This window comes from Ptychodera flava, chromosome 19, assembly GCF_041260155.1.
Source record: "Ptychodera flava strain L36383 chromosome 19, AS_Pfla_20210202, whole genome shotgun sequence".
Classification (NCBI taxonomy): Eukaryota; Metazoa; Hemichordata; class Enteropneusta; family Ptychoderidae; genus Ptychodera; species Ptychodera flava.
This window is the reverse complement of record NC_091946.1, coordinates 6767829-6782086: the sequence shown is the minus strand read 5'-3', so window position 1 is coordinate 6782086 and position 14258 is coordinate 6767829. Positions and strand designations below refer to the sequence as shown.

General features: G+C 37.4%; 1 protein-coding gene across 1 annotated transcript; it reads right to left on the bottom strand.

Moving 5' to 3' along the window:
• Positions 1–519: 519 nt before the first annotated feature.
• LOC139118463 (1-deoxyxylulose-5-phosphate synthase YajO-like) lies at positions 520–12752 on the bottom strand. Its single transcript, XM_070681758.1, has 8 exons — positions 12370–12752; positions 8056–8198; positions 4836–4992; positions 4167–4340; positions 3442–3539; positions 2742–2920; positions 1740–1879; positions 520–987 (listed from the first exon to the last, which is right to left on the bottom strand). The coding sequence occupies exons 1-8, from the start codon at positions 12475–12477 to the stop codon at positions 886–888; spliced, it is 1101 nt and encodes a 366-aa protein (XP_070537859.1). The 5' UTR covers positions 12478–12752; the 3' UTR covers positions 520–885.
• Between the last annotated feature and the right edge of the window lie 1506 nt (positions 12753–14258).

The window sequence follows — 14258 nt, the reverse complement described above, 5'->3', positions numbered from 1 at the left end:
ATTACATGGGTAAGACCATGGACCTCCATGGTGAGGCTGAGGTAGTGAATGCAAAAGGTTTGGACACACTGACTAGCTGTAACATAGGTTTTATTCATAAAATATCAACACTGGTAAAATTACATAAAAAAGGATTCATATTGAAGGCAGTTGTCTATATATTACAGTTATTTTGATTTTAAAATCAAAAATGTAAAGAGATCTGATGAAAATTATCATTTGGTCTTGCAACCAAGAATTACGTCACTCTTTCATGTTAACTTTTTTTCATAACTGCGATACATCTTGACGTCATTCACTGCTGATCACCATTGATCAATTGTCAGGTGTCTCCCAGGGTACAATACCCAAATCTACCCTGTACCCAGGTACTTGTTTTTGTAAAACTCTTTCACAGAAATCATCACCCTCACCATCAATAAAACCGCTTATTTCAGAAAGTCATTTTCTCTTTCAGAACATATTTGAAGAGCTAGAATCTGTAACTGTTGATGATTTGGGGGATTTTTTTTTAAAGTGAAATGCAAGTTCTTGTCATACTCCTGAAAGCATGTTGAAACATCCACTGTTTAGTTTGTCAACACACCATCTCTGACTGTGAAAAAAAACACTACTATTGTTGACAAGTGAATTCTAGTCTCGACCAGAATTCACTTGTCGACAACAATTCACTGGTCAACAACAATGCATTCTACATGTGTGCATGCTTAGCTGACAAGCTTAATAATGTGTATCTCAAAATGCTTTGGGGAGTGGAACAAGAAACTGTGATTGACATTAAAAACAAAAGTAGTGAAAAATCATCAAAAGTTAGAGTTACAATCACTTTAATGGAAAGCTGTGGCAACTTCAAGTCTTTCTGGAAATACTTGACAGTTGTAGACATCATGAACACCATGATGATCTGATTCTGTCTCTGTTACATCTGTTTATCATGTAATATGGGTATGGTTCTTCCGTTTCACTTAATTCATCAAGTTCTGTCATCTGAAACAAAAATCATACATTTACAAATGACATTGTTGGCTATTCAACAGTAAAAGTGTCATGCTATCACTCATTTCCCTCTTTCAAAACAAATCCGGGAATTCCCCAGTGTGGCATGTCCACAAGTAGAAGGCACTGGTGGTCCCATAATTTCATTTTTCTCAAATTTTGCCAGAAGTTTATAGCGTCCACCACTGCATGTGTCAAATGTTCATGACTAGAAGGACAATACTTACTGAAATTTATGTATTACAAGTACCCTCTCTTCATTTGAGATGTGAAATTCAGCTTTGCAATGGACTAAATGCATTAGAAAGCATGTTTAGATGGTATGTGTTCATGGAGAAAATGTTTGGATATGCTATCAGAAGAAGAAATATATCAGCTGGTTCAATACTGATTATTTTGGTTTAAAACTTAAATTTACAGATGTTCACCTAGTTCCCTTGAATCTATTTTATCTGCTCTTCACTTCTTATTCCAACACTTTCTCCACTGGGAAAATAACTGCATGTTCACTATTATATGTGTATGTATATGTATGTCGTCATGTTCTTTAATTCCTCCAGTAAATGTATCTTCTACAGCCAAACATATCCTACTATATGTAGCTGATTTCTAACACCAATTCCTAAATGATGCCAATAATCAGATATTGACAGACACACTTTTTTATACTCTCTGTGCATCTAAATGCCATTTATTGACTCAGTTCACCACCTTCCCCACATGGAACATCATGCCTTCCATACCTGTTGATCCGTTAGTTCCCAACCACTTGAAGCACCCATGTTGTCATCCAGCTGTTGTATAGTCTTTGCACCAATTACAACTGAGGCAACTGCGTCTTTTTGCAACAACCAGCGAAGGGCAACTTGGGCAACAGATTTACCTTTGAAATATGTCAAATACATCAAATTAGTACGGGGGAAAGGTATCATAATGTCAATTGTCCAAGGTAAATCAATATACACATCAAGTTAACATTCATCGTGTCAACAATGAAATATAAGATATAAACACAGCTTTGAGCACGGTTCCTTTCAATCATGAGTAAGAGAAATGGTGAGTCTTCCAAATAATGCATTTGTGACACAAGGTTGTACACTGAGGTTGCATAGCTATCCAGTTAACATGGTTAAGGATATAGTGATCTACATTTTCACCTGTCAGTATTGCTTGGTACAACCACAGTCCTTCCATCACAAAAGCGGGACTGTACAATGAGTATTATCACAAGTCTATAGTTGTCATAATAAGACAGTCTGGAAATGAGAGATGGCAATTGATTGGTGCCACCAGTGGCAATCAACATTCTGGCCAACCCCTTATGGATAGTTTGATAACTACACACAAGTCCAACAGAGTTGCATATAAAGAGACTTTCAATGCCTCCATTCAAAGTGCATTATAACTTATCAAAAGCAAATCAACATACGGGTCCTTTGATAAAACACTTTGAAGTATGTGATGAACAATTCATGTGAAAACTTTCCTGGCGTAAAATAATATTTATCTTTATTTAAAAGTTAAAGAATTTCATTTTTAATGTTTTGTAATTTTGTCAATGGCTTTACAGATGTAAAATCTATGACATGGCATTGAAAACAGCTATATTCTCAGAAAGAACATGGCTATAGCAAGACTTGGCAAAATTTGGATAACAGCTATGTCACAAACCTCATGTTTGGATGCATATTGAATCAGACTTTTCTGCTGTCAACTATTAAGTCATCCAGCATAGATTCACTTACCACAATTCTTTGCAATATTCTCCATGTGTTCTATCAGGTTTAGTACTTGTTCATTGTTTCCAAATGTTGAGAAGCTTGGGTGGCTCTCATACTCCCGTCTTCTATCAGATTCCACAAAAGCCATGCGACTTCCACTCGGAGGTGGCATTCCTTTCTTGGCTTTTCCTGTCAACCAACCACTAATGGATAAATTGGAAAAAAAGAAAACATGAGAAAAGATACGGGTAGGGGAATGAAGTGCACTGAGATTTGAGTGACAATTGTAGTAAAACCACTCACTAAAGTTTATTAAAAGCCACACTTTTCACTGGGGAAGAAGGATAAATATCAGGATCCTCTGTTAAGCCACCAAACTCACTTTCTTCATCATTATAAAACAAAGAATGGAGATACAGTAAGGCAATACAGGATAACTTGCTCTTTCCAGTCTACCAGTACACGATCTAATTTCATGGCTATTTGAAAATGTGGTTGATTCACAGAATGGGTCAAAGTTTTTTGTCGTTAATTCCATGTTATGAACTCTAGTTATGTTGGCCACTGTGTCTTAGATCAGTCTACATGTTCATACAAGAAAATGCTAGGCAATAGCTTTACCTCTTTCATGTCATGGTTTGGTCCAAACCCATTGTTTTTAATAGGGAGTGTGGGTATGTCTGGATGGACATAGGGGTGGAAGATCAAAGCTAGCAAACTTTACCCTTTCAGTGGACTCCATGGTAACAGAGCTATACCTTCATTCCTACAGACATCAACCACTTCAAGCTCCACTCCCCTGCATAATAAACTATACTGGGCCTGTAATGGAAAATTTTCTGTCAATTTCAATATTTAAAATCCAATTTTCTCTTATTGCCTCATCTTAGTCCAGATTGAAAGAGTATGAACAATGTAATTTTAGGTTATCAGCTGAAAAGGTTTTACAATTTCTAAATTTCAAATTATCAACTCTTAATTAGCTCTTATTTCTCTCTTTTTATAATCTAGATGAAAGTATTGGCTCTCTCTCTCTCTCTCTCTCTCTCTCTCTCTCTCTCTCTCTCTCTCTCTCTCTCTCTCTTCTCTCTCTCTCTATCTCAGATATATATATATATATATATATATATATATATATATACATATATATATATACATACATACACACACACAGCAGTATCATATTTTGTAATACACATTCTAAAGTATACTTTTATCCATTGCATATATATAACCACATACTTTAATATACTTTATCATACACATAATACATATATTGAATAATCAATATATATATGGAAAACTAAGAAGAGAAGAATGTGTCTTTCACCGTTCAAATAACATAAAATCTAACACTGTTATAAGGAATAGTTTACATTTGATTTTTCTGTCTGTGTTGAAAGAGGGAATACACTGTAGAAGAACTTATACATGAGAGGAGTATTTTACCTGAATGCTAACAAGTGGATGAAGTCCCATAATTTTACATTCATAAACAATCTTTTGCATCTGCCAGCCTGTTAAGTTACTGGCACCGATGTATCGTACTTTACCACTGCGAACCAAGTCATCCATTGTCCGTAGTGTTTCTTGAATTGGTGTTGCTTTGTCCCAAATGTGAATCTGTTAGAGTATATCAAGGAGTCTGTGTGAAAAAAGACTGATTGTATGCTAAATAGAATGCAAAATTTTAAAGCTGTAATCATGCAGTTTTTTAATCAAATTAATTCCCATCAAAAGCTATGTGCTTGATCATGCACAGAACACCTTTCACCACTGTGGTATTTCCCAAATCCATTGTTTTCTATGGTAAAATTGGACCCCTGTACACAGGGAACTGGGGGTGAAAGGGTTAGCAAATGTTTAATGGAAAGATTTTGATCAAAGCAGATATTGATTCTGAATTCTATCAGCCTAATATAGCCTTTCTGACAGCTGAAAGTGAGATTAAATAATTATTACCAACTTGCGAATTTCTTCAATTATTTGAAGTCTTCTTCAGCAAAGTAATTTGTTTTTCTTTAATCATTCTACTTTGTTCAACTGTACCAACATGAGTTTATATTTATCCTGTCATTTCATAGGTCTTACAATGTTCCGCTGATCAATACAGTTTACCTGATATAGATCAATGTAGTCTGTTTGTAATCTTTTCAAGCTTTGTTCAACACTCCACAAGATGTGTTTCCTTCCTAAACCCACACCATTTGGATCACCTGGTTTGGTGTTGAATCGACATTTTGTGGCAACCACCATATTATCTCTGTTTTGCCTCCTGCAAAGCAAAGACAGACAAACGTCATGACCATTTGGAGAAAGGTTGGGTGGTTGGTAGACTAAAGATTCAGCTGTGTGGCGGTATTCCCTCGTGTTGGGTCAGAGGTTGCGGAGCGTGTGCACACAGCTGAATCTTTCAGTCTATGTAGTTGGTAGTCAGTGTTAGTTTTGAGGGCATGATATCTCCTGGATGATATTAACTTTCAACAAGCTCACTCTTTCAACTTGTGACTTGCACCTATATGACATCATGGGACTTGCATTAAGGTAGAACACGCCTCGGGGACAGATATTCAGTCTCTCAAATTTCTACGATTTTTCTGATCAACCACTCATTTTAAAGCTCTTGGAGAAAGAAAAACTTTGACTGCCTTAGTTTTTAAAAAGTTTGAGCAAAAGTTTAAGTCTTTCACTTTTGAGGCGCATTCTACTTAATTACACTGAAACCATGAAGACCTTTCCTAAGAGTTGACATGACTTCTGTGATTGAAGCTGACAACACTTGGCAGGGGTTTCATTAAGAGCCGGCAGCTGGCGAAATTGGGCAGCCGGCGAAATTGACCAGTAACTCTCATGTTTTCGCTGGCTATAGTTTGGAAAATTGGGACTCTTTCATCACTACAATACTTTTTACTTCTGAAATGGTTCAGACAAGTATCACAAGCTGTGTTATCAAACTATTCAACGGGTTTTATGTGAAACAAAGTTTTGTAGACGAGCACTGCGATCGCCGTGTAACACGTCTAGCGCGTATATAAAATTGCCTGAGTAAAAAGCAGAATCGAGATGGACAATTCTATTGGCTACTGCAATTGCTGACCCCTATGTAGTGACCTTTATATCCGCCAATGAAAACGTGCGTACTACACCTGTCGGCCCTCATAAGCTCAATTCAAAATGACCGAAACACAGGGAGAAGCGATCGCGAGGTCAAGCTTTGCTGTACGATCTTGGTTTTTTAAAGCGCACCAAGGAACAAGAGAAGAGTAATTACGTGGGTTTAAACTGTTTTCAAAGGTAATGGCCTGATTTTTTCTCGCGAAAAAACTTCTCAATTTATTACAGTTTGAATTTAAGTAGGCCGACCTGCGTTGCACTGCCATATGCATCAATATGTATGTACAGCTGGAGGTATGGTATGTACTGCTTTTCGGTCTACCCACGTCAAAAAGAACCCACCATGAGTGGTTTAAAATATGAGCAGACTTTCGAACTCTCTTCAAAAAAGATCCTCTGATTAAATCCATTATGTGAGCTTCTGAAAGTACATATCAAGGTTCTTACTTTGTTTCTATTTGTGATGGTCTAATCATTTTTAATCATTATTGATGAATAAATTATCAGTTTTACCTCCCAAATGGTATTAATGTTATTCATTTACCTATTTTCATACCCAAAATCAGAGTTCTTAATTTAAAGCACAACATTGAACAATATTGAGAATTTATCGTTTTCTGTGTTTAAAATATTGCAGGATGGCATCAATGGGGATTTTGCCCCTTTACCAAAAAATTTAGGGGGATTTCACCAGCTCATGTGTTCTACTTGAATCACTAAGGTGTGACTGGCACCATTTCATGGAGGCTGCCCCCACCCCTTTGGACAAATTAATTGGGGTGCCAACATGTCAAGAGAGGGCAATCCCCCATCCCCCAGTCTAGACAAAACACTGTATAATATCGTCTACAATATCATATTTACATCTTTAATAATAATGAATGCTATCATTAGGGGACGACTGCATTAACTTGCATGGTACCTGAAACCCGAGTCCTTGCCTGAGCAACTCAGGTGACAAACAGAAGACTTTTAATCCCCCCAAGGTGTGAATGTTCCATTGTTATGTTTATCTTATCCAGCTGGTGCTATTGTAGTGCCATTGTAGGAAAGGCAGGTCTGTGAAATTGATCCTCTAGGGAAGTAGGGTATTCCTAAGTTAATGGAGCCTTCCCGTAATGTTACAGTTTACCTCCTAAAAGCAAATAGAGGTTCTTAACGTACCATTTTTCATACCATACATCAAAGTACTTTACTGAGCAATATTGTGAAATTATTTCTAGATTTTAATTTTCTTTCTTCAAAATATATTCAACATTACCCAATTTTTATCATTTTTTATTATAAATTATTATATTCAATCTCCAAGGAAAATGGCTTTTATGACATGAATACAAATTGTCCTGAACACTGCTAACAATACTATAATTTCAAGTGACTGTGAGCTGAAAAGTGAATTTTTAGCTGATTTTCCAGGGCTTCCGCCCTTCGGCCGGGAGGGGGATACCCCCTCCCACACCCTCCCCAATGACCGCTTGGCAGTCGGAGCACGGAGCTGTAAGCCGCCTACATTTTATTTTAGCCCCTACTTCAAAACTTAGTGAAACCCCTGCTTGGTGATAAAATTTAGTGTCAAGGTTATGAATGCACTAATTTTTGTCTACCACTTGTTGGGGCTCAATTTGAAGCCCATGATGTAAATAAAGTTTTCAATGGCTTATAAATAAAAAAAAATTTTTTCCCTAATAAGTGTACAGATGGACAGTACATATTTCTAAATTAAAATATCGGTAAATTAAATATTGGCTAATTTGTTTCTCTAGTACCAAATTTTGCACAATGAGCCCTGATTTTTATTGTTAATTTCAGAATGGTTTAAATTTTCCTCATGGAAAGTCTGAGCAAAAGTTAAAGATTTTCAACTTTGAGGCGCATACCACCTTGACACATTTTGCAATGCGCTTACTACTTGGATGGAACACACATGGAATAAGATCACTACGACCTTTAGTTACACATACACTGCAACTGTCTACTAACTACATACTATACTAAACCTATTAGTCCTAATTGACTAGAAGACCTCGACCACTTGCTTTGAGGCATCCTCAGGCTGTAAGAAGACAGTGTAAAGAGCGCCCTCTGCGACAGATCTTTCAGACTCGCAGTCTAAAAGCATAACATACACGGAAATCTTGCTCAGATTGTGAGTGTTCCAACATATATCTCTTTGTTGTGTTAACAATAATAACAAGTCTAGGGTATGGGAATTTATAAGACTTACGCTTGTAGCCATGATCCAACATAAGTCTCAGACATACCATCCTGGTAGTTATCTGAAGTATCGATGTAATTACCACCACACTCTACAAATCTGTCTAATATTTGATGAGACAAATTTTCATCGCACTGTCCAGGTCGACCAAACTAATGATGAATGAAAAAGAAATATGAATTATAGGCATTAGTTTGTAGTAGCTCGGTAAGAAACAGGTGGCAGTAACAGAATGTATGCACAGCATGAGGCTCTGGTCTAAGTTCACATTCTGCAATTTTGGGATGTTTGACCATTATTTTGGTTTTAACTTGAAAGTATATTGTGTTCAGTGTTTTCCAAAGGAAACCTTCTTTCAGGAAAGTATGCAATACCATTACACTAGTCTTATTAAAATTTTATATTTATCATTGACTTTTATTACGATAAAAAATTTCATGGTAAATTTGTGTATTACATTTGTGGTTCCAGGTTGTTACATTAATAGTTGAGTGTTTTCTTACCTTTGTCATTGAATTTATCACAATTGTGTTTAATATTACATTTTATGGACATTATTACATTTATGGAGGTTGGAGCTGTCTGCCATAGGTATAACTATAAGACTACAAGTGACTGCATGTACACCAGGCCGGAATGTTTATGTTGCTGCAACACAGTAAGTTGAGGTTTTGCCAGGGGGTTGTGGGATTGATGGCAAACCAGTTTTGCAGTCCAAATCCACATCCTCAAGCTATACTGCAGGCCTAGTGCAGCAAGCCTGCATATACGGTAATTGTAAAGAGTACATTATTGGGTAAATATTTTAAGTCACTACACAACTCATCAACAACTGTCAATGAAAACATTATTTCAACAGACCTAAATGACCTTGAAAAAATAAAGAAGAGGTGAATAGTATCTTAATATTCCAATCAAACACAGTGAGTTATTGCTTCCTATAAAACAATTAAAAATCATAAAGCACCAGGAGAAGACTCAGTTATAAATGAAATGATTAAAGTCAGTAATAGTCTTTGTATAAGTAGCATTCTTAAGTTATTTAATCACATTTTATAAAGCGGCAATTTTCCAGCAGTTTGGAAATCCACTTTATTAGTTCCACTCCACAAGTCAAGGGATAAGTGTGATCTGACTATAGAGCAATTGCTCTTTCAAGTTATTTCTCAAAACTTTTTACATCAGTGATGAATAGGAGGCTTATTAAGTTTCTTGAGGAGGATAATCTTTTTTCTCATTTCCAGTTTGGTTTTCAAAAAAATAGGCGTACATCAGACTGTGTTTTTCTTTTAAAGACTGCTAAAATGTTCTCCTCAAAAAGTTTGAAAAATTCATCAAATAATCTTTATGTGACATTCGTAGACTTTAGAAAAACATTTGATTGTGTTTTGAGAAAAGGCCACTATTTAAAAATGCAGAGGTTGGGTATATCTGGTAGCTTTTACAATGTTTTTAAGTCTATGTATGATGATACTCAGTACAAAATGAAACTGTCCAGTGGTATTTCAGATGGGTTTATCTCCTCATGTAGTGTGAAACAGGGTTGCAATATGTCACCAACATTGTTTAATATTTTCCTAAATGATCTTCAACAGTTTGATGGTATTTCTGATTCTCCTATCTAAATTGCAGATCAGAAGTAAATTGTATTTTATATGCAGATGATTTGATACTTATATCAAAATCAGCTGATGGTTTACAAAATTGTTTAGATAAGTTGCATGCTTACAGTAAAATAGTCAATATCAATAAGACAAAAACAATATTTAACAGAGGTAACCGCTTCATAAAGAATCGGCAATTTTTATGGAGAAAAGTATGATTGAAGAAGTGACACATATATGTTGGGGTTGTTCTTACACTGAATGGAAAGTTCAAACAAAATCAGATTAATCTTAAAAATATTACAGGCAATGAAAGCTTTATTAAGCATTACAGAATCTATATTGTGTGAAAAAATGCTGAATCCAAAGATGTGTTTAAAACTTTTTGATTGTTTGATTGTCCCAGTTCTTTCATATTGTTCAGAACTATGGGGCACTGAAATTAAAAGTGTTGATAACTGCCTTGAAAGAATTTGTATATCATTATCTCAGGTTCATTTTAGGAGTAATAAGTAAACACATCCCTTTAACCCTTTCACCCCCAGTTCCCTGTATACAGGTCCAACTTTACCACAGAAAACAATGGATTTGGGTAAAACCATAGTGGTGAAAGGGTTAAGGGCATTAGATTTGAGCTCCTCAGATTCCCTTGTAAAATAAAGCTCAATATGTCTGTGATAAGATATTGGTGTAAATAAAATAGTTTACCAGGAGACCATATTTCGAAAAATTGCACTTAAAGAAAATATACAAATTAGTTCTCCCTGGGCAAAATGTGTCCATCACATTTTGGGAAGTTACGTTACAATCAGTCATCATTGTTTTCAGTGCATTTAGAGAAAATCTTATTCTGAGTTACGTAAGAAGGTAAAATAGGAATATGAAAATCAATACTTCAATGATCAGTGATTCAAAGAAGAATGGAAGTGCACATATGGTAACAAATTACGTACTTTATATAGAATTTTCAAGACCAAGTTTGGTTTTGAAAAATATTTAAGAGATATTTCAGATTTCAGGTTATGTAGAGGTTTGAAAAAAATTTAGATTGAGTGATCATAATTTGCGTGTCGAAATTGGTAGGAAATGTAAACCTCATTTACCTTTAAATGAAAGAATTTGCATGAGATGTGATAGTAATGTAATAGATGATGAGTTTCACTTTTTATTCACATGCAAGTGTCATATTTCTAAGAGATCAATTTTGTGCCAGAAAAGCGGAACAGATTTTTCTATCACTATGAGCGTTGAAGAAAAGGGAAAAAAACATGAAAAAGACTATGGAACAGAATTTTCTGAACCCTGCTATATAAAGAATTGTGGTGTTTGCCGACTCGACCCCTCCAGTAGCTACCTACAGTTAGCTGGAATTTGTAATTCAGTTCGATTTAGCCCTGTGTACAGGTCTGTGTGTTCCCGGCGTTACACGGCCTTCACCACAGCCCTGCAACGGTTGATGGAGATAACTGGCGACTCTGCGGTCCGTACCCGGACCGCAACGAAAAAAAACGGTCTTTTGGCCGAAATTCTACTCTATCGGGGCAAAATCTTTCCCTGCCTACCTTTACCTCCTAACCGACCCCAGAAAAGATGCGATTAACTTCTCCTAACGTCCAAAACCGCTCGTTTTCTGAAACATAACGTACTCGACAAGTGTTTACCCATGGAGATCGCCATTTTGAATCTCGCCAGTTATCTCTATGGACCGTTGCACGGCTGGGTGGAGGCCGTATAACGCCGGGAACACACAGACCTGTACGCAGGGCTAAGTTCGATTCAATTTACGTGGATTTATCCTTTTGATGATGTTCAGTTTTGAACATATTCTTCTGAAATGTACCATACCACACTCTCTGTTTGTTAGCTGTGATATCGCAGCGGTACTTGTGGCGTGTATCGAACGCGATCGGGTCATTGAGGTCATCGCCACAGTGTGACTGTGGCGATGACCCCAAACCGAGCGCGTTCGACACACGCCACAAGTACCGCTGCGATATCGGGGTCCAGACACTTCGCACCAAAACCAGTTCGCCCCACACAACTTCGTCCCAAAACCATTTCGTACCAAAACCACCTCGTCCCAAGTACTACTTCGCCCAACCCCACTTCGCCCCAAGTACCACACCGCCACATCGTACTAAACCACTTCGCCCAAAGTATAGTACCGTCAACTCGTCCTGAAACAACGATGTTACGACGTATCATAAGGTTGTTTTTACCTACAACTTGGAAGCATTAATGTGTTAGGACATTTTGGCTACCACGAACCATTTATTGTTGCATGAAACCATAAACGATAGAATAAGAAAATAGAAACACGCAAATGCTACAACTCAGGTGCCTTGTGCGGAATTGCACGATGTCATTTCGCGAAATGCGTACACTTTCAAGATTTCAGTCCCAGGATGACAGAAAGGTGGTTATTTTCAGCTTTTATACCAGTTAGCGATAAGTTACGGGCAAAGTGGTTTGGGGACATGACTTCTGGGGCGAAGTGGTTTTGGTACGAGGTTGTTTTGGTGCGAAGTGGTTTTGGTGCGAAATGGTATGGGACGAGATGGTATGGTGCGAAGTGGTTTTGGTGCGAAGTGTCTGGGAACCGCGATATCACAGCTATCTGTTTGTGTGATATTAAGTAATAAAAGATTGCAATGAATGCAATAATATGCATAGCTCAGACTCTGTCACGTACGTTCAAGGACATGTGCACTGGTGGTACCTTGTTTTCTCCAAAGGTCAGGGTTCCGAGGCAGATGTTTGATACTTTGAGTCCAGATTTCCCCAGATAATTGTACCTCATTCTGCTAACGGAGCTGGCCATCCTCATTCACCGTTCAGAGTTCTCGTAATAGTATACAGTGTGATGGTATATATGATGTGATGGTATATGATGTGCAGGTCAGCTTATGTATATGACATGACCTCCCTTGAACGTTTTAAAAGACCTCTCAGCTTCGTGGTGATTTATACCATTCAGTAAACTCTCGCAGGGTACAGCGCCCAGTCACTAAGCGAAGACATCACCGACAGAACCGCTCGGCCACATCCCCACCGGGGCATCCAAACCTTAATACATGTAAGGAGTGGTTTAAAAACCGAGCTAACTCGTTACAACTATTCTGGCTGTCACCCCACCACACGCATGCAAACACCCACATCCACCCACATCACATCACATCACCCCCCCCCCCACACACACACACACACACACACAATGCAAAGTTCGTGAAGCACTCCCATGATCCCACTCACAGGCGCTCGTACGCTGGGTAGTCTGCTTGATCTGTATAAATGGCTTGCCTTGCCCATCCCCGAAACTAAAAGCACTCACACATTATAGCTTACTGGCTATCACAGATCGCACACAAATTTTATCAAAGCGATGAGTGTTTTTACAGTTGATGAAGTTTACAATGTTCTTAAAAATTTAGATCCCAATAAGGCTGTGGGCAATGACAAGTTATCTCCCCGTCTTCTTCGGGAATGTGCCAGGGAGTTATCCCCTTCTCTGTGTGACCTTTTTAACATGTCATTGAATGCGGGAAAGCTACCATCACAGTGGAAACATGCTAATGTTATTCCTGTGTATAAGAAAGGTCTGAGGGAAGACGTTTGTAATTATAGACTTGTTTCTTTGTTGAGCTCAGCCAGCAAAGTGATGGAAAGGTGTTTATTCAATAGAGTTTATCCAATCTTATCTGAAAAGATATATAGTTTACAACATGGTTTCTGCAAGGGGAAGTCATGTAGTACCCAACTTGTACAAATTGTTCATGAAATCGGAGAAGTCTTAGATAAAGGAGGACAGGTGGATATGCTTTATCTGGACTTCTCAAAGGCATTTGACAAAGTACCTCATGACAAATTATTAAATAAGTTGCATTCTTTTGGCTTTAATGGTATGCTGCATAATTGGTTCTCTAATTATTTGTCACATCGAAGACAGAGAGCGGTAGTTGAAGGTGAATGCTCAGATTGGTTGCCTGTTCCTTCAGGAGTTCCCCAGGGATCCATTTTGGGTCCTTTTTTATTTTTATTATATGTCAATGATATGCCCGTCTGTGTATCTCCTAAGACTACCTTAGCTCTCTTTGCTGATGACTCCAAGTGTTTTCGTGTGATAAAAAATTCACAAGATTGTGAAGCTTTACAGAGAGATATTCATTCTCTTTATAGCTGGAGTGTCAAATGGGGTATGACTTTTAATACAGGAAAGTGCAATGTCCTCCACTTTACACGATGTAAAAATTTTCTGAATTCTGATTATATCATGAATGGTAATGACTTAGCATCAGTAAAAAATACTGTGATTTAGGTGTTGATCTCACTTTCGACTTGAATTGGAATACTCACATTGATCGTATTTGCATGAAATCTCATAGATTGCTTGGCATGATCAAGCGCACTTGTGGCTATAAATGTGACTCTAAAACACTTAAAGCTCTTTACTGTTCACTAATGCGTAGTCATCTGGAGTACGGAAGTGTCGTTTGGGCAGCCCAGTCTAAGCGCAACTTAGTAAAAATTGAAAAAATCCAAAGAGCAGCAACAAGGTATATTCTTAATTATCCCACTGACATTGATTATAAACAAAGATTAGTTGCTGTA